The 18,894-nt window shown below is 48.3% G+C and overlaps 2 protein-coding genes across 3 annotated transcripts; both read right to left on the bottom strand.

Annotated features, from left to right (window-relative positions):
* Positions 1-3,208: 3,208 nt before the first annotated feature.
* Positions 3,209-9,458, bottom strand: Spef1 (sperm flagellar 1). 2 transcript variants are annotated; one of them, XM_071608788.1, is made up of 8 exons: positions 6,889-9,458; positions 5,613-5,724; positions 4,866-5,022; positions 4,627-4,666; positions 4,445-4,500; positions 4,120-4,248; positions 3,898-4,001; positions 3,209-3,673 (listed from the first exon to the last, which is right to left on the bottom strand). In XM_071608788.1, the coding sequence occupies exons 1-8, from the start codon at positions 6,995-6,997 to the stop codon at positions 3,349-3,351; spliced, it is 1,032 nt and encodes a 343-aa protein (XP_071464889.1). In that variant the 5' UTR covers positions 6,998-9,458; the 3' UTR covers positions 3,209-3,348. The 2 variants fall into 2 exon arrangements, with proteins under 2 accessions (XP_071464889.1, XP_071464890.1); XM_071608789.1 differs by having other exon boundaries at positions 3,580-4,001.
* A 98-nt stretch (positions 9,459-9,556) lies between these two features.
* On the bottom strand, positions 9,557-12,221 carry Cenpb (centromere protein B). Its single transcript, XM_027954726.2, has one exon. It carries the CDS (start codon positions 12,190-12,192, stop codon positions 10,363-10,365), a length of 1,830 nt encoding a protein of 609 aa, XP_027810527.1. The 5' UTR covers positions 12,193-12,221; the 3' UTR covers positions 9,557-10,362.
* Positions 12,222-18,894: the final 6,673 nt, after the last annotated feature.

Below are 18,894 nucleotides of genomic sequence, written 5' to 3'. Positions count from 1 at the left end.
GTTGCTTCACATCTTCATCAACATAAAAATTAGCATTTAATTTTATAAAAATACTACACCATGCAAGTCAAAGCATGGCAACAGGCCACCAGTCTTCAGCCTCTACTATGAGCCATGTCCTTCTGCAGGACAATCTCATAGTATCAAGATTACAAATGCATATATTTTTAACCAACCAATCCTGTTTCTAGAATTTATCATACATATATACTCATGTACAATACTAAATATACTAATATATAAGATTATTCATTGTTGCATTATTATTAATAACAAAAGCCTGGAAATAAATGCTTTCTGAAGTAGAGGACTGACAAAGTAAATTTAGGATAGACAATAGAACTTTTTTTTTTTTTTGGTACTGAGGATTGAACCCAACCCAGGGGGATGCTCTACCACTGACCTACAACCACAGCCATTTTTATTTTTTTATTTTGAGATACAATCTTTTTTTTGTTTTTAAAATTTGTTCTAATTGGTTATACATGCATTTTGACACGTGAGATAGGGTCTTGCTAGCCTCAAACCTGCAATCCTCCTGTCTCAGCCTCCTGAGTCATTGGGGTTATAGGTGTGTACCACTGCATTCAACTTAAATAACAAATTCTGGATACTCTTTTCATGCCTTTCTCTCCCACAGGATTGTGAACACTATTTTATACTTTTCTTGGTGTTCCTGGCATTTGGCACATGATATGCACTCAATAAACATTTGGTGAATCAATCAATGAATTAACCAGGGAAATTAGAATTATTGGGGGTCAGAAATGGGAGAGAGCATTGGCTGTCAAAGGGAATTTTGAGAATGAGAGAGATATTTGAAGAAGAGTTATAGAGCTATAATGTAAGATGTAATCTACTTTAATATCCCCAAGAGACATTTAGCAAAATCCTCCAATTGCTTCTGGGATTTGATTTGTGGGTCATGGAGATATGACTATGGGTTGGTACAGTCTCTGGTATATCTGATAACAGGGATGGAGGGGTCTCAAGGAAGAAGAGCCTCCTAGACCCAGCCCAACCTTTGTCATGGAGAGGCCAACAGATTCTTTAGGGCACAACCCAGTCACCGAACTTGTATTCTAGGGCCACTGTGCTCCTGCTAGGCAGAACCATAATCTGCCCAACTGATGTTTCCTCAGATTCTTCATATAAGCTATGACTACTAGTATCACATATAGGAGCCTATACATATGGTTAAGTGAATGGAAGTTTTAGAGAATAGAACTCTGGAAATCTAATGTTGACTAAAAAGAGTGTTAGAACTGTGGTCAGTGTGTGGGAGAAGCTAGTGGTTTGATTAGGTAGAAAATCAGTGTTTGAACCCAAGTCCCTGCTGAGCTTAGGGATGGGGCTCAGACCAAAGAAGTAGTCACCAATTTTGATTTTCATTCATTCATTGATTTTTTTTTTTCAGTGCGAGAGGAACCTAGGGCCTTGCCCATGCCAGGGAAGTGCTCTACCACTGAGTTATACTTCAGCCCTAAATGTTTTTAATATTACTGAATTTGGCTAAATATAATCCTGATTCATGAAATTCTTCCTGTTTGTCCATAAATAACTGTGAATACCTATCAACCTGCTCTAAGAGTTAAACTATTACAAATAACTTATACCAATGCCTATGCTTCATCTCTTCCCTTTGCTTCCTCTTAGAGGGAACCACTATCCTTGATTTTTGTCCCTTCATTACCACAAGGAGGAAATCTGGCTCCCAATGATCCCTGCCTGGTGTTCATACCCATATGTACCCTTCCCCTTGAATGTTAGCTAGACCCAGTGTCTTGCATCTAATAAACAGATGTCAGGCAAAAAATATGATGAGGTGTCACTCCCTTGGTTATATTAGATAACATTGTAACTTCCATCCCACTAGCTCACTCTTTACTCTCTCCCTTATTGGCTTTGATGAAGTAAGCTAGTATGCCAGAGATGGCCACATGGCAAGGAAATGGGGGCAGCCACCCACCAGCAACCAGCAAAACACTGAAAAGCTCAGTCCAATAGCCTACAAGGAACTGGATTCTGTCCACAATCAAGACAGCATGGCTCCTTCCCCAGTTGAAACTTCTGTCTGACACCTGGAGTACAGTCTTGTAAGAAACTCTGAAGCAGAGGACCCAGCAAAGCTGTGCCTAGACTTTTAACCCACAGAAAAATGTGAGATAATAAATGCGTTGTTTTGGGCTGGAGATGTGGCTCAAGCGGTAGTGCGCTTGCCTGGCATGCGTGTGGCGCTGGGTTTGATACTTAGCTCACATACAAATAAAGATGTTGTGTCCGCCAAAAATTAAAGAAAAATGTTTAAAATTTTTCTCTCTTTAAAAAATAAATAAATAAATGTGTTGTTTTAAATCTCTAATTTAGTGGCAATTTGTTATATGGTGATAACTAATACAGGTTATTTTTTGTTGTTGCCATTGGAGCATTGCTATGAATATTGCTGTAACTTATCTCTCAGAACACAGAACACAACAGTTTTAAGTTTCCCCTGGGGATGCGCCTAGGAATGGAATTGCTATAACTCAGGATTTACAAATGTTCCACATTATTGGTAGTCAGCAAATCATCAGAGTTAAGGTCATACCAAGGCCCTGATGTCTTGGTCAGTGTTGGGAATAAAGTTGGCCTCAGTCCATAGAACTTGAGCAGTGTGTGCACAGTCAGGAATCATACAGAAAGCCAAGATAAGGGTCAGTCCATGGGCAGTTGAGGGTAAGGGTGTGGCCACAGTTGGGGAGAATCTGAGGCCTGGGTTTAGGGTTGGGTTTAGACAAAGTTGCAGGACACTGTGAAGGTATACATTTGGGGGTCCATTTAAGCCAGGATTAGAAGTCAGGCTGTCATAGTTCACAAAAACTGACCCTTGGGCTGGGGATGTGGCTCAAGTGGTAGTGTGCTCGCCTGGCATGTGCAGGGCGCTGGGTTCGATCCTCAGCACCACACAAAAATAAAGATGTTGAGTCCACCAAAACTAAAAAATAAATATTAAAAATTTTTCTCTTAAAAAAAAAAAACTGACCCTTGGTGATCTCTTCAATATACCAAGCAGTGAGTACACAGGACCCACCACCCATGAGACCCATTCTGGGTTCATGACACTCTTTCACTGAAGGGGGATAGAGGGTGGCAGAGTGGAGGACAAGGTGGGGGCGGAGATTTGCTGCCTTCAGGGATCCAGGCAGAAAGAGAAAGCAGGCACAGGAAAGAAAGCACAACACCACCTTTAATGAGGGCAGCCCTGTCACAGACACACCCCAGGCACACCCGACAGTACCCAATGGGCTGGGAGGGAGACTGCTATAGGCACCCACGGATGTGTCTCCTATTTCTGGCTATTCCCACTCATCACGCCTTCCTCTCCAGCTGCTTCGGTCTCCAGCCTCGAGATGGGTCCCAGGTGAGCACCCAGGAGGGGCATGGGAGCCACTCGGTTTCCAGGGGCAATTTCCCGCGTGTCTGAGGCCATGGAGAACTAGTCTGGATGAAGATGTCGCTGGCCTCAGAGCTGGGCGGTGACCTGGGTCTGGGGGTGTGGACTGAACCAAGAGACGGCTTCTTAGGGCCCAACACCTGGAGTTCCAAGGCGGGACCCCAGGTGTTGGGCACTGCTTTTGTGGGCACGCTGGGTCTCCGCACATGGCTTCTGGGCTCTGGAAAGCGGTCCATTCTCCTGGCCCGGGTGGAGTGTAAGGAGGCGGCTCAGTCGCGAACTTCGGTTCCTAGGGCTCCAGTCCTAACGCCCCTATGCTCACTCCCATCCCCAGGGAGAGAGGCACAGGGGCCGGGCAGCTGGTTCCGCCCTCCCAATCTTGCATCTGCAGTTGGGTGGGTGGGTCGCGACGTCTGGGCTCAGACCCGTAGTGGGATGTAGTGGGACATTCAGGCGCCGCTCACCGCTGCTTGCGCTCCGCCTGCTGGAGCCTCCGGGAAAGGTCCTCGATGCGCACGTTCTTGAGCTGAAGCAGGTGCTCCAGGCGCCTCACCTTCATCTGCAGGACCTGAGCGGCGTCGCACACAAATCAAACCTAGCCACTGGCTGTCCTGCCCCGACTCTGCAGCCCCTAACCCCCTAAGGCTTCCCAGTGCGCCCTCACCTACACGGTCTCCTGCCCTCACCTGCACAGTCTCTTGCGAGGCCAATAGCTCCTGCTCCTTTTCAGCAATCTGAAGGACGAAGCTTGGGTCGCCCTGCAGCGCCTGGCTATACCCAGGAGGCCGGGGCGCCGGCAGCCGCCCCACCCTGAGGTAGGAAGCATTTTAGCGGAGGCCTGGACCTCGGGCTCCACCCTTATCCTTCCAGTGTATTGGGCCGGGCGTTCACTATTCCCCTTCTCCTCTTTTCCCCCTCCCCACCTTTCCACACCCAATCACCTCCCCCAGCCCGACTGGGGAGATTACTCAGCCTGTTGAGATCACACTGCTTCCAGCTTCTTTACCTGAGCTGCTCTCCTCCTTGGAGTTCTGGTGCACCTTCCCCTCGTGTCTTCTGGGACACATCTGAGACAAGGCAAATGGAGGAGTGACATTGCTGTAGCTCTACTTTGTTTCCCCTCCGATTCTGCAAGCCATAGGAAGGTCAGGAAGAAAGCCCTCCTGAGAAGAAAGGAGGAAAGGCCACCTTACCCACATCCAAGTAGCCACTGCCATCAGCGGGAGGCAGCTCCTGAAAGAATCCCAGTGGTCCACTGTGAGTCTCAGCTCACCCATCCCCCAAAAGCCCCCCTAGGCCCTTCCGCAGTTCCCCAGATCAGGGTCTTTTAGCCAGGCACCCCTCCCCCACACTCATCGCAAAGGCGATACTTCTCCCTGCCTGGGAACCTCTCCTCCCCAAAGCATTTGGAGAGATTTGAGCTGGGTGCCACCTGTAAGGAACCAGAGCCCTGCTTCCTGCGCCTTTGCCGCTCCTCCAGTCGCTGCTTCAGCGGGATGAGTACCAACTCCACCACACCCGGCGCACACTGAGCAATCTTGCGCATTACGTCGTCTGGTACCGAAAAGTTCAGTTTGTTTAGCACCTTCCTACAGGATAGACATAGGGATGGTGGACTGGGTCCTGTGGGGAATGAAATCAAAGTAGGGGAGAAGGGGCGGGGCACGGTTGTCTTAGTCCTGAGTGTGCAGCCCAGGGGGAGTAGAAGGGCTTGCCATCTGAGCCTCACCCTCCCCTGCCCGAGATTGGGTGTCCCGAGGTTCTTTGTCTCCTTCCCATTAGAAAAGTTCCTTGATTTTATTATCAGATGAATTCTGTCGTGTTGGCCCTCACCACCCTACCGTCAAAACAGTCCCAGCCTGGACAGTTAAGACCATAGTAAGTGAACATTCTTCTTAAGATATTAAAAGTGAGGGTTGGGTTTGTGGCTCAGTGGTAGAGCATTTGTGTGAGGCACTGGGTTCAATTCTTAGAACCGCATATAAACAAACAAACAAACGAAATAAAGGTCCATCAACAACTAAAATATATTTTTAAAAGAAATTAAAAGTGCAGAGATCATAAACAATAACAACAACAACAAACCCCATAGGAGATGAAGAGGCTGGGGCAGCTTTCCTGGGAACTCAGGCAGGTTGGGGCTGAAGAGATCCACTCCTGCATCAAAGTATTGTTTTACCTGTTCAGGTGACCCCAGTTGCTCAGCTTCTGCTGGAGAGAGTTTGCAGGGACATAATTGTGCATCTCCACCATCTTTGGGAAATAAAATTTGATGACCTCTGCCACCAGGACTGTGGGAGTAACCGTGAAAGCAGACATGGAAGATGGGGGGATGAATAAGGGAGAAGAGGGTGGGAGAAGAGAAGGGAGGGATAGAAAAAAGAGCAGAGTGATTGAACCCAGTGGGGAGGAAGATGCAGAAAAGGGAAGGATAATAGGGAGGGAAACAAAGAAGAGACAAAGATCATCAGTCAGACTTAAGATTCAGCTGCATTCCTTCTCCGTTAACTCAGGGCATAGGAAAACTCAGAATCTAAGTCTCTTAAGAGCTCTTAAGGAGGATGGGGCCTTACCCTAGGAATTCACATGGACACACATACTGTAACACCAAAGTTCCAGAGAGAATCACAGACTCATACAAGCAGAGACATGTGATAAGATCCCACTACAGATATATATGTAGGGCAGAATGTATAGACATGCAAGACAAAAACACAAGTCAGCCTAGTGCAGTGGCACACGCCTGTAATTCTAGCAGCTTGGGAGGCTGAGGCAGGAGGATCACGAGTTAAAGCCAACCTCAGCAACTCAGTGAGACCCTATCTCTAAGTAAAATATTAAAAAGGGCTAGGGATGTGGCTCAGTGGTTAAGTGCCTCTGGATTCAACCCTCAGAACAAAACAAAACAAAACCAAAAACAAGCAAAAAACAAAAACAAAAACCCTACAAGCCAGATACACATAGGTGCACATGTAGAATACACATGTAAGTACAGAGTCACATATATACATGGCCTCCTCAAATATGTACATATAAAATGCATATTCCATCCTGAAACCCCAGAAGACATTACTGGGATTAATAATGTCTGTGACTGTGACTACATAGTCTCATGGAAACACATACACTGCACAAATACATACATAGGTACGTATCTTAGTCATCAAAGTCCCTGGAGGGAGTCACACACACACACACACACACACACACAATGTGCACACCAGATAGAACAGGTGGACATACACATAGACACACATTGTTCACATATAGAAATAAATAGAAAACACACACAAGGGTACTCTTCCACAGTTGAAGTCCTAGGAGGTAGATCTCACCCATATACACACACACACACACACCACAGTTACCCAAATACCAAAAATACAGTAAGCACACAGATCCCTTACACACGTCCATACAGGTCAGAATATGCAGAAACACACAGGAGCGCACACCTCCATCACTGAAGTCCCGGGAGAGGTTTCTCTTGGGCCTGGACAGAGGGATGTTGTCTACCCATAGGTACAGCTGGTGCAGCGCTTCCTCATCCACACTGCTCGCCATTGGGGCCCAGCAAGGTCAAGCCGTTCCAATCGTGCAGCGTCCAGACCCAGCCTCACGACCCCTCAAACGCTTTCTCTCTCGCCACTGCGGGCGTCCAGACCTGCCTCTGCCTCCCTAACCCAAAGACTTACGTCCCATCTGGGAGCAGCCATATTGTTTTCTGAAACCATGGCAACCATTGCCGGCTGGCCTTGAAGCATGGCCTTCTGGGAGTTGTAGTTTTTTCCAGCTACCCTTTCCTGGGCTCCAGAGTTGGAAAGCGTTAGGTGTCCTTATCTTCCCTTTTCTCCAAAAAGGCATCACCTCTACACCCATACCACCTGCTGACCCACTCTGAGATCTGCCAAAGCCGAACAGGCCCCCAGAACCCTGGCACCAGTATCCCCAGGGCTGGGATCCTCCTTCTGTGCCCTTTAGCTGTCAGTCCTAAATGAAGGAAAGCATTGCCATAATAATAATCACCTCCATTTGGGAGTACTGTTAATAATCTGCTACCCATCTGAGCTGTGCGATTGGCTTCTGTGTGACAGTGCTTCCTTGCTGGCTCCCTCCCAAAGTTCTGTACTCAAAGGGCCACTGCCACTTCCTCATCCCACCAGTGTTCTGGAGGGACATTTAATAGGTAACCAAAACTCCCAGAGAAAGCACAGAGTTCAAAGTCAGTACCTTAAGCAAGTCATTCAACTCCATCACCCTATTTGCTCCTTTGTGAAATGGGGACAGTTCTCACCTACTTGTCCCCGTGGGGTAATAAATAGGAAAGAACTTACAAAATGGAAAGATGTTAACATTTACAAAAGACCTGTATTTGTATGGTAATTGGGGGTAATGGGAGTTGGTTATAGGTACAGAAGCAAGAGCTAAATCTATCTGCATTAGCAATTGATTTTAGTAAACAGCTCCACTTCTGGATCCCTCATTAATTAATAGGTACAGGGTAGCAGTAAAGGAGTACTTCTAGGGTCAGCCTGGGGATAAAGCTTCCTTCTAACACAAGTGTGGCTTTGGGTACATCACCAAACCTCTCTATGCCTATTTGTCATGGTTTTTCCTATCTTGTGGGCACTTTGGAAAGTGTTTAAAGCCTGATACACTGTAAGGCCCTATTAGTATCAGCAGTATGATCACTAATGAGATCATCTCAGTTCCAGCAAGAGGTGTTCTTGTTGACAAAAAACAGCTGGAAGTGATTTGCCTAGTTAGTACTTGAAGTAAGGGACCTGAGTTGGCCAGGGTCACTTGGGGAGAACACCACTGTTCCCTCCTACTCACTCCAGAGCACATGGGATGTGGGGGGGTAGGTTGGGCTTGATTTTGGCTCCCTGGTCTCCTCCTCCAGAGTTCAGATAAAGGAATGGGGGTGATGCCAACGGATAATCTCAAGTCCTTTTTGTGGTCACTTTGTTTCAAAGCCTTCAAGGCCTGGAGGGGAGTGCCAAAAGTGCAGAAGGCCAAAAGTGGAAGTCACCCCACCTTCTTGTTTTAAAGTGATGCACAATGGCCTTGCCTTTCCGGGAGGAACCACACCCAGTGCAGGCAAAGAATATCCCCCACCCAACATTCCAGGGTAGAGAGAAGAGGAACTTGGTAGCAAAAGGGTGGTGAGGGGTTGGGAGGAAACCAGAGGTGAAGTGCCAGTCCCAGGCAGGGTGGGAAAACCGGTTTGAGCCCCAGAGCTGCCTGCCCTACTCAGGCTCAGGCCCTCCCCTGGCTGGAACCTCTGGGGCCTGAGGGCTTCAATGAGGGAGGGTTATGGAGAAAAGTACTGGGCCCTGAAAACAGGAGGTGTAGGACAGAAAAGGGCCTGTTCTCACTTTTGGACAGGGGAGCCCCTGGAGGGCACTGCATCAACTTCTTGGTGGTACAATTTGCTCCTAGAAAATTTCACCTTCCTCCTACCACTGTCTGCAAAGGTGGCCACCAGGTTTGCAGAGGGCCATCAATGAAAGGCCTTAACCAGGTGCCACCAGCATGCCTATATCCCAACTACTCAGGAGAGTATAGCAGTAGGATCATTTGAACCAGGAGTTTGAGAGCAGCCTGAGAAAGACCTCAAAAAACAAAAACATCTCTCTAAGGCACCAAAGGCAAATCAAAGGGTTCTCCATATGCTCCTCCAAACTCCAAATAGACCCACAAGAGCTGTCCCAACAAACTTTCTGTTCTAGTCCAATTCTTGCAAGGATCTTCTTTAACCAGCCTTGGTAGGTCTAGTCCTCAGGTGCATATTGTCTGATTTAGCCCGACAGACTATTGGCTCCCTCTTTCCTGCCCCCAGCCAAGTGACCAAGAGCTTCTCTCTAACCCCAAAGCAGTGCGGGTGTAGGCTTCCTCAAATCTACCCTTAGATGGGTACACTGAAGACCCCTTCTTTCCCAAGTCTCTATAAATAACTCTTAGACATGGATGTTGACAGCTCCTGCTGCCCCTCACCCCAATCAGGGCCACCCACCCTCTCAACCCTTGCTTCTATGTCCCACCAGAGCAAGGACCAAAGGGAAGAGGGAAAGCATGTGTCCCCCAAGACAGACGCAAGCCCAGACCATGAAGGATGCACCCTTGGCTGTTAAAACGTTCACCCCCACAAAAGGGGAGTGGACAGATTTATTGAATTCAAACTGGGAAAGGAGCAGCTGGATGGCTGGACTCTGGGCCCAGCCCCAGGCCCCTCTGCCCAGGATGGGGCCCTGCCAGAGAGGGATGAGAGGCACAGGGCCTGCAGCTGCCCACAGGGGAGGTACCCAGTATCACTCCCCTGAAGGGCCTCTTGGAAACCTCCAATCTGAAAAGAAAACCAAGGGCCAAAGTCACAAGGACTGGGCCAAAGGAAGGGATTAGGGAGGTGGAAAGCAGGCAGAGGCAAGCTTAGGAGCCTGCCATGAGTTAGACTGTGCTTCTTGAGGCGGCCCAGGGGTGGGGGTGGGGCTGCCAGCCTTGTGGGGACCCAGGCTGGACCTTCCTCTGGAGCCCTTCCCAGAATGGCTTTGAGGTCCCCCCCACCGAAGACCTGGTATGGACGGCAGGGGGAGAGGCACTCTCCGGCCGGGAGCTTCCAGGGCCCATCCCTGGCTGCCACTATGGTCTAGTCCACTGATGGCACGGTGTGGTAGCACCGGACAGCTCCCCACTCACCCCACCTGGTCCCCTAGCCCAGGGGCAAATGGGGAGGAAAGGATTTTGAGAAAGAGGCAATAAGCAGGCAGTGAGGCAGACCTCAGCCCCTGGGCCTATCTCAGGGCCAGGAAAACATTACTAAAGGCCCTGGGGCTCCCCCCTTCTGGCTCCATCCACAGTGGTTGCACAGAGTTCTCTGCCCCAGGGCTGGTGCTGCCCTTCTGGGTCAGGCAATGGCTATGCCCAGGGGCTCAGCTTTGATGTCCAAGACCCCGAACTCCCGCCTGCCTGGCGTGGTTCTTCCTAGTCACGTGCACCAGATCATGTTCCAAGTGGAGGATGTGGCTCTGCACACGGTCATCAATGGGGAAGGAGGTCAGGTACCTCTTGACCATGGCAAAGTAAGCCATGGCCTCCCCAAAGCTGGGTACAGGCACCTCATCACTATCCTCATCATCATCTTCGTCATCTTCATCATCCTCATCCTCATCCTCATCTTCCTCCTCTTCCTCACTGTCTGACTCTGAGTCCTCCCCACCTTCCAAGAAATGGAGGGTAGGGCACTGTGCCTCCTCCTGGGCGCTGTAACCCCCAAAGCTGCCTCCAGCCTCCACTACTCCCTGGGCCCAGTCCTCGGCCTCCAAGCCCTCAGAAGAGCTTTCCTCCTCTTCCTCCTCTTCTTCATCACTGTCATCAACATCACCCTCCTCCTCCACCTCCTCTTCCTCCCCCAACTCCTCTCCTTCTCCTCCTTCCTCCTCCTCCTCCCCTTCTTCTTCCTCCTCCTCCTCCTCTTCCCCTTCACCCTCCTCCTCCTCTTCTTCTTCCTCCTCTTCTTCTTCCTCCTCCTCCTCTTCCTCTTCTTCTCCCTCACTCTTGAGGGAAGTGGTGATGGTGGCATTAGGGCCACCTCCAAAACCAGCCTCCCGAAAACAGGTGGCTATGTCCGAAGGCTCCACTGCCTGCCACGCTGCAGCCACAAAGTGCAGGGCCTCCATGAGGCCCAGCTGCAGGCCTGAGCGATCCTGGCCCTCTAGGGCGGCCATGGCCTTGAGCAGCATAGCCTGGCGATAGTGGCCTTTCACCTGTTGGACCACTCCTCGCTCCAAGGGATGCACAGTGCCCGGAGGAAAGAAGGCCAGCTGCACGTGCCTCAGGCCTGAAGTGTCCAGGGACTGGGCAGCCAAGCGGCCTGCCAGCAGCAGGACCCGGCGAGACTCTGCAGCCATTCGGGTGTCCAGGGCTTTCAAGTACTTGGCCAGTGCCTGGGTGGTGACACCACCCTTAGAGTTGGCGGTGTAGTCGCAGGGCAGGCCACCTTGTCCCGCACGAGGCTTAGCTGATTTGCCGGCCACCAAAGGGGGTAACTTCTCGCTGCCATCGGCATTGGCGCACAGCAAGACGCTTAAGCGCTGGGTGGCTTGGCGCGCCCTTCCATCGCCTCCGCACAGCCCCGCCGCCTGGTCGGGCAGAAAGTCATACCAAAGACTGGTCTCGGTGGCGCTGAACACGTCCTGGGAGGCGTATCCCTCGGCCACAGACGGCGGTTGCTCCTCCCGGGCGCGCCAGCCAGGCGTACTCCCACCACTGCCCTCCGAGGGCACAGCAGCCGGGCTGGCAGGTGCTGCTGGGGTCCGGGGAGCACTGTTTCGTCCCCGGGCACGGGCCACACCACTGCAGGACACCACACCATGGCGCCGGCGGAAGCGGTCCAGCCAGCCGTTGGAGGCAGTGAAGTCGTCCATGCCCAGCTCCTCGGCTATACGCAGAGCCTTCTCCTTGAGGATGATGCCCTTGACGGGCAGGCCAGCGGCGCGGATCTGCTGGAACCAGGCTATGAGCAATCCCTCCAGCTTGTCATAGGGGGACAGCTTGTTGGTCTTGCGGCAGGTGGAGGCCACACCGTACTTGCGCTCCGACGCCAGGATGGCGCGCTTGTTCTTCAGGATGGTGCTCAGCGTGGACGGCGGGATGTTGAAGCGCCGCGCGATCTCGCCCTTGCGCAGGTCCGGGTTCTCCTCCACCTCCTGGATGATCCGCGACTTTTCCCGGAACGTCAGCTGCCGCCGCTTGGGGCCCATCCCGGCGCGCCCCCCGCCCCGGGGCCCGGCACCGCCGCAGCCGCCCCGGGGCGGGGGGCCCGGGCCCGCGGCGGGGGGCACTTGGCGGCCTCTCCCGCGCGCCCCGCCCGAGACAAAGCGGCTCGCGGGGCGGCGGGCGGGGCGGTGACCCGGCCGGGCCGGGGGCACCTCCTGGGGCGGCGCCGGGCGGCTGGTGGCAGGCGACGGGCACGGGTGAGAGTGGGAGGCGCGGGCGCGGAAGGCAGGAAGTGCCGCGGCGCGGGGATCTGAGAGCGCGGCGATCGGGGCGGAGCACACGGAGCGGGATCTCGCGGGAAGCGCGGGGACGCCCGGCGCCGCCTCCCGGTCCTCCGTGCCCATCCCCTTCCCGCCGCCCCGGACCTGCCACCGGGGGCGCTGCGGCCTGCGGGACCGGCCAGTGCTCGGGCCTCCGGGTGACCCGCCGGTAACCGCACAGGCGGTGACGCGCTGCGCTGCCACTGCTCTCGGTGGAGAGCGATTTGCTGCATAAAAAGCAAAATAACTCCTCCCGTCGCCTTAGGTTTAGGGTGAAAATGACCCTCATTTTTTTTTTTCGGAAATTGAAAAATACGCGAAGCTAAAATCGCTTTTCACACCAGCACCTGGAGAGATGCGCAGGTAACATTTTGATACATTTCCTTGAAATCTTTTCTCTAGGCACAGTTTTTTTGTTTGTTTGTTTTGTTTTGTTTTAATGGATAAAACGCATCATGCTATCTAGAACGTATATCTGGCATCTCATACTGTTTTATCTAGAATCTAATGATGATAATTTTACCATATCGAACATGCTTTTCTAACGGTTGTATATAGTTCTAAGTGTGGACGAGCACTAACACACGTAACCCATTGTTACACACTTAGGTTATATGTATAGACAACACCACAGTTTTGTTTGATGATCCTAATGATATTTTAAAAGTTCTAGTAATCCCACACTGTAAAGATAAATACTGATAATAACTCAGTGTTTCACTGCCTGGGCTTTTCCACGCATATAGCCATACATGTACCTTTGCACCTATAGAAATAATGTCTTGAATATACATAAGCATTTACACACATAAATCCATGAAACCTCCTCCTCCAGCACCAAAATACATAAAAATGATGAGTTCTTAAAACAAGATCATTGCAGTGTTTTAAAATCTGGGGTAGAACATCAACCCAAGGAGACAGGTTGAGAACCTGAGACTGGATGAAGGTTCCAGTGAGTGGGTGTAGACAAGAAGAAAAGAGGACCAAAGACAGTGCCCTGGGTGCTACAAGGTTAAGGGGGTGCAAGAAAGGACCATCAACAGAAGCATAAGGAGCCATTGAAGCCACAGGGGGAAATGGTTTGAAAACCAAGGGAAGAAAATACAACTCATTAGGATTTGAGTCTTGTGAATTTTTGTATTAATTTATTTTTTAAAATTTAATTTAATTTTTTTAACTGAGGATTTAACCCAGGGATCCCCAGCTGTGCCCCCCCTTTGTGTGTGTGTGTGGGGGGGATTGAACCCAGGGCCTTGTGCATGCAGAGCAAGCACTCACTCTACCAACTGAGCTATATCCCCAGCCTTCTTTTTTTGTTTTTTATTTTGAGACAGAGCCTTGCTAAATTGCTGAGACTGGCCTTGAACTTGATGATTATCCTGCCTCAGCTTCCCAAATTATTGGGATTATAGGTGTGCACCACCATGCCTAGCTGTGAATTTTCTAGTTCTATCCTTTGCCTATATTTCTTATGTTTGTCTTTTTCTTTTTTTAACATTTAGTTTTTAGTTATAGGTGTACATAACTTTATTTTATTATTTTTATATGGTGCTGAGAATTGAACCCAGTGCCTCACGAATGCTAAGCAAGCACTCTACCTCTGAGCCGTAATCCCAGCCCCAATCTTTTTTATTTTTTAGTTGTAGTTCGACACAATACCTTTATTTTGTTTAATTATTTTTATGTGGTGCTGAGGATTGAACCCAGGGCCTTGCATGTGCTAGGCAATCACTCTACTGCTGAGCCACATCCCCAGCCCCTCAATCTTTCTTTTCTTTTTCTTCTTTCTTTATGTGTGCAGGTACATGTGTGTGCTAGTAATCAAACCCAGAGCCTTGTGCATTGCTAAGCCCATATTGTACCACTGAACTATGCTCCCAGCCATTTTTCTTTACTTTTAGGAGCTCTTCATATGTTCTGACATAAGTTGTTGTTGTTTTCGCCTCCTGGGATTAAATCCAGGAGTACTCTACTACTGGGCTATATCTAGAGCCCTTTTTATTTTTTATAGTAAAACAGGGTCTGTCTGGCCTGGAATTTGTGATCCTCCTGCCTCAGCCTCTTAAATTGCTGGGATTATAGGTTTATGTCACCACACCTGGTTTATGTATATTGTTTTGTGGTTTTGTTTGTTTGTTTGTTTGTTTGGGGGGATAGTGGGGACTGAACTCAGGCACTCAGCCACTGAGCCACATCCCCAGCCCTATTTTGTGTTTTATTTAGAGACAGGGTCCCACTGAGTTGCTTAGTACTTTGCAGTTGCAGAGGCTGGTTTTGAACTTGAGATGCTCCTGCCATAGCCTCCTGATCTACTGGGATTACAGGCGTGTGCCACCGTGCCCAGCTGTATATTATTATTAATGGGACACATTTGGTATAATACTTTGTAGCTCATATTGTGAACATATTTGCATGTTAACAAATATCAACATAGGTGAATTTCATGCTTCTTTTACTCTAGGAAAACTTTGTTTAAAATACCATTTTCCAAACTAGGTATGGTGGCACATGCCTGTAGTCTCAGCGACTTGGGAGGCTGAGGAAGGAGGATCACAAATTTGAGGCTAACCTCAGCAATTTAGCAAGGCCCTAAGCGACTTAGTGAGACCTTATCTTAAAATTAAAAGTAAAGCTGGGAGTGGTAGACCATGCCTGTAATCCCAGCAGTTTCGGAGGCTGGAGCAGGAGAAACTCAGATTCAAAGCCAGCCTCAGCAACTGCTAAGTGCTAAGCAACTCAGTGATACCCTGTCTCTAAATAAAATGCACGATAGGGCTGGGGACGTGACTCAGAGGTCAAGTGCCCCTGAGTTTAATCCCCGGTACCAAAAAATTAAAAAGGGCTGGGGATGTGGTTCAGTGGTAGATCATCCTTAGGTTCAATCCTCAGTACCGAATAAATAAAACCTCAAAAATTTTTAAATGCCATTTTCAGGAGCCGAATATGTAATCATCCAATAATTGTCATTTTGCATATTGAGCCCATCAGATGTCTCGCATCAAGCATCCCTGCTCAACTGCCTTTTAAGTACTGAGGATTGAACCCAGAGGTGCTCTACCACTGAGCTACAGCCCCAGTTGTTCAGTTGTTTGTGGATTTTTTGTTTTGTTTTGTTTTGTTTTGTACTAGGGATTGAACCCATGGCCTTGTGCATACAAGACAAGCACTCTACCAACCAAGCTGTATTCCCAGCACCCCCTCCAGTTATTTTTATTTTAGGGTCTTTCTAAGTTGCTAAGGCTGGCCTTGAACTTCAATCCTCCTGCCTCAGTCTTGGAAGTGCCCATTCTCTTTAAAGCCTGCAGATATTGAAAATACAGAGAACCTACCTTCCATATTGAAACACAATGACTCAATACACATACTTCCATGTATACTTTTATCCTCTTCTGAAATGAAATCTTTACAAATGGATTATTAAGGTCAGAGACCAACCTTGATCTTGACCTATGCAAGATGCCTGGAGACTGGAATAGGTGAATGACTTGGTCCCTATTCTTCAGTAGCTCACTCAGTTTAAGGAGATAAGTAAGATGCAGGAAAATGGAAAAGGAGATTTTAATACATATGCTGTTTCTCTCAGTAGTAGCCCCATCTTAGGAATTTATTCTATAGATAGGCAACACCCAGTCATCAACAGATGTACTTGCTGTTAATCATTGTCAAAGCCAATAACCTAAATGTTCAGCATTAGGGACTTGAGTAAGCATAGGCCATATGGTACTAATATGGATCCATCTCTAAGTAAAGTGAAGAAAGAAATGTATGGAACAATGTTTCATATATTGTTTTTGTAGTTTTAAAAATACAGGCGTACACATGCTTGTAAATGTATATTCCTGCATTGTTCACTAACCCATGTGGCTATGAAGTCCTTGAAATGTGGCAAGTTCAAGTTGAGATATGCTGTGAGTGTAAAATGCACATTGGATTTTGAAGATATCCAGGTTTTAAAGCTATCCATTGGATTTTGAAACTGTCAAAAAGTATGTAAAATATCTCATTAATAATTTTATTGACATGTTGCCATGTTCAGAGTTGTCTCCTGTGTTTCTTTTTATTTTTTATTTATTTAATTTTTTTGCAATGTTGAGGATTGACTCCAAGGCCTTGGGCATGCTAGGTAAGCACTTTACCACTGAACCATATCTCCTATTTCCTTTTTTTTGTTTGTTTGTTTTTGTTTTGTAGCAGGGATTGACCCAGGGCACTCAAGCACTAAGTTACCTCCCCAACCCTTTTTATATTTTATGTTGAGACAGGACCTCTCTAAGTTGCTGAAGCTGGCCTGGAACTTTCGATCCTCCTACCTCTGCCTCCCAAGTTGCTGGGATTACAGGCATGGGCTACCATGCCCAGCATTTTATTTTATTTTTTTAAAATGTTGTTATTACTAGAAAATTTTAAATCCTATATGTGGCTAACATTCATGCCTGCTGTTACATTTCTACTGGCTATAAACTATTTTCTGTAAAATATGTAACACATTTATAATAGTAGCTGCCTGTGGGGAGGGGTCCTGAACATTGGTCCTGCTTCACTGCCTTTTTGTAACATTTAAATATTCAACTTTGTTTGAATTTGTGGTGCCATGGTAATCATTTTGGAGGGGCAGGGATACCCAGGATTGAACTCAAGGGCTCTCAGCCACTGAGCTGTATTCTCAGTCTTATTATGTATTTTATTTAGAGACAGAGTCTCACTGAGTTGCTTAGCCCCTCCCCATTGCTGAGGCTGGCTTTGAACTTTCAGTCCTCCTGCCTCAGTCTCCTGAGCCTCTAGGATTACCTAAAACCCATTAACATAGCTGGGTGTGGCTGCCCATGCCTGTAATCCCAGCAACCCAGAAACCTGAGGAAGAAATATCACAAGTGGGAGGCCGGACTGGCAAGACTGTCTAAAAATAAAAGTGACTCAGGAGGCTGAGAAAGGAGAATCACAAGTTTGAGGCCAGCCTCAGTAACTTAGCAAGGCCTTAAGTAACTTAGTAAGACCCTGTCTCAAAAAAATTAAATAAATAAAAAGCTCTGGGAATGTGGCTCAGTGGTAAAATCCCCTCTGGGTTCAATCTCCAGTACCAAAATAATTAATTAATTAATTAAAATAAGTGCTGGAGGTGTAACTTGATGGTAGAGCACTTGTCTAGCATGTGGGAGACCCTGGGTTTGATCTCCAACACACACAACAACAACAACAAAACATTAAACATGCCATGAGCCATGACAGAAAATCCACAGGGAGGGGAAGTCCCACAAAGGTGAAGCTTAAAAATGCTTTATTTAGTAGCATTAAAGTATTCATTACAAATTAAAACAACAACAAAAGAAGTATGTTTGCTCCTCTTCTGCCCAGGCCCCAGGGGTCACATCAGATGCTCTTGAATGAGTCTAGAGTTTGATGTGCTTAGTGCCAGGGTATTTGCTTCCATGGGGAGATGGAGCCTTCCATAGTCCACAGGTGTCCTGAACAGAATATGGCTAGATTTGGTCCTGTTACTATGCTGGTTGAAAATATTTCTTTTAACTTAATTTTATGGACTGGTTTTTGTTTTAACTGAGCACATACTCCATGATCTAATTGGCAAAAGGAGATTCAGCTGGACACACAGAGCTGATGTGTGGACCTCCACCTGTGGGATATCAAAGGATTCCTGAGATTTTCAGAATCCACACAGCAGGTGGTTTCCTCCTCAAATACCCTGTGGGGATTTGTGTGGGAGGGGGTGGGGAGGTGGAGACCTGCTGTGTTGACTCTATAATTGCAACCCTCAGAACTGTTATACTGCAAGTCTTTGGAGTAGAAGCTGTCTGAGAGAGTGGCACATTCCCCTCCACTTGGGGAACTAAGGCCATTAATGTAGATAGGAGCTAGCTTCTAGAAGCTAGGTTTCTAGCTTGAGACCCAGGGAGAATGAAGGGGGCCGGGGCAGCTATCCCTGCCTGCCTCAAAAGTATAGCTCCTGGCACAGCATAGGAACTGGGCAAGATATTGAGAAGTTCCCAGTTCCCACCTCAGTTGCTCCTCTCACAGGCTAGGTTCTTTCTCCTTTCCTCTCATATTTGCTGACCACCTGGTGCCCGCCCTCCCTTTTGTCACCCCCACCCAGTGTCCTAGGACAAACAGTTGGGATTACTAGGGAAAGTGCTTTCCTGCTTTCCTGAGCTGTGCCCCCTCCCAGCCAGGAGCCTCTCTTCCCTGGGGACATGGGATGCAAAATCTAGCTTTTGGGTGCAGCCCTCCCAGCTCCTTCCAGGGAAATAGGCTTAGCTGGAAGGTGATTAGATAATTAGAAGATGATCATTGTAAACTAATGACAAATTCAGCCTCCCTCCTCATCAAAGAAACTCCAATTAAACAATATGGTGTCATTGACACCAAATTAGCTAAGCCATCAGTGGGAATGAGATACTTCTTTGGTCGCTG

This window comes from Marmota flaviventris, chromosome 2, assembly GCF_047511675.1.
Source record: "Marmota flaviventris isolate mMarFla1 chromosome 2, mMarFla1.hap1, whole genome shotgun sequence".
Classification (NCBI taxonomy): Eukaryota; Metazoa; Chordata; class Mammalia; order Rodentia; family Sciuridae; genus Marmota; species Marmota flaviventris.
The sequence above is the reverse complement of the archived record's forward strand: the minus strand, read 5'-3'. Positions and strand labels throughout refer to the sequence as shown.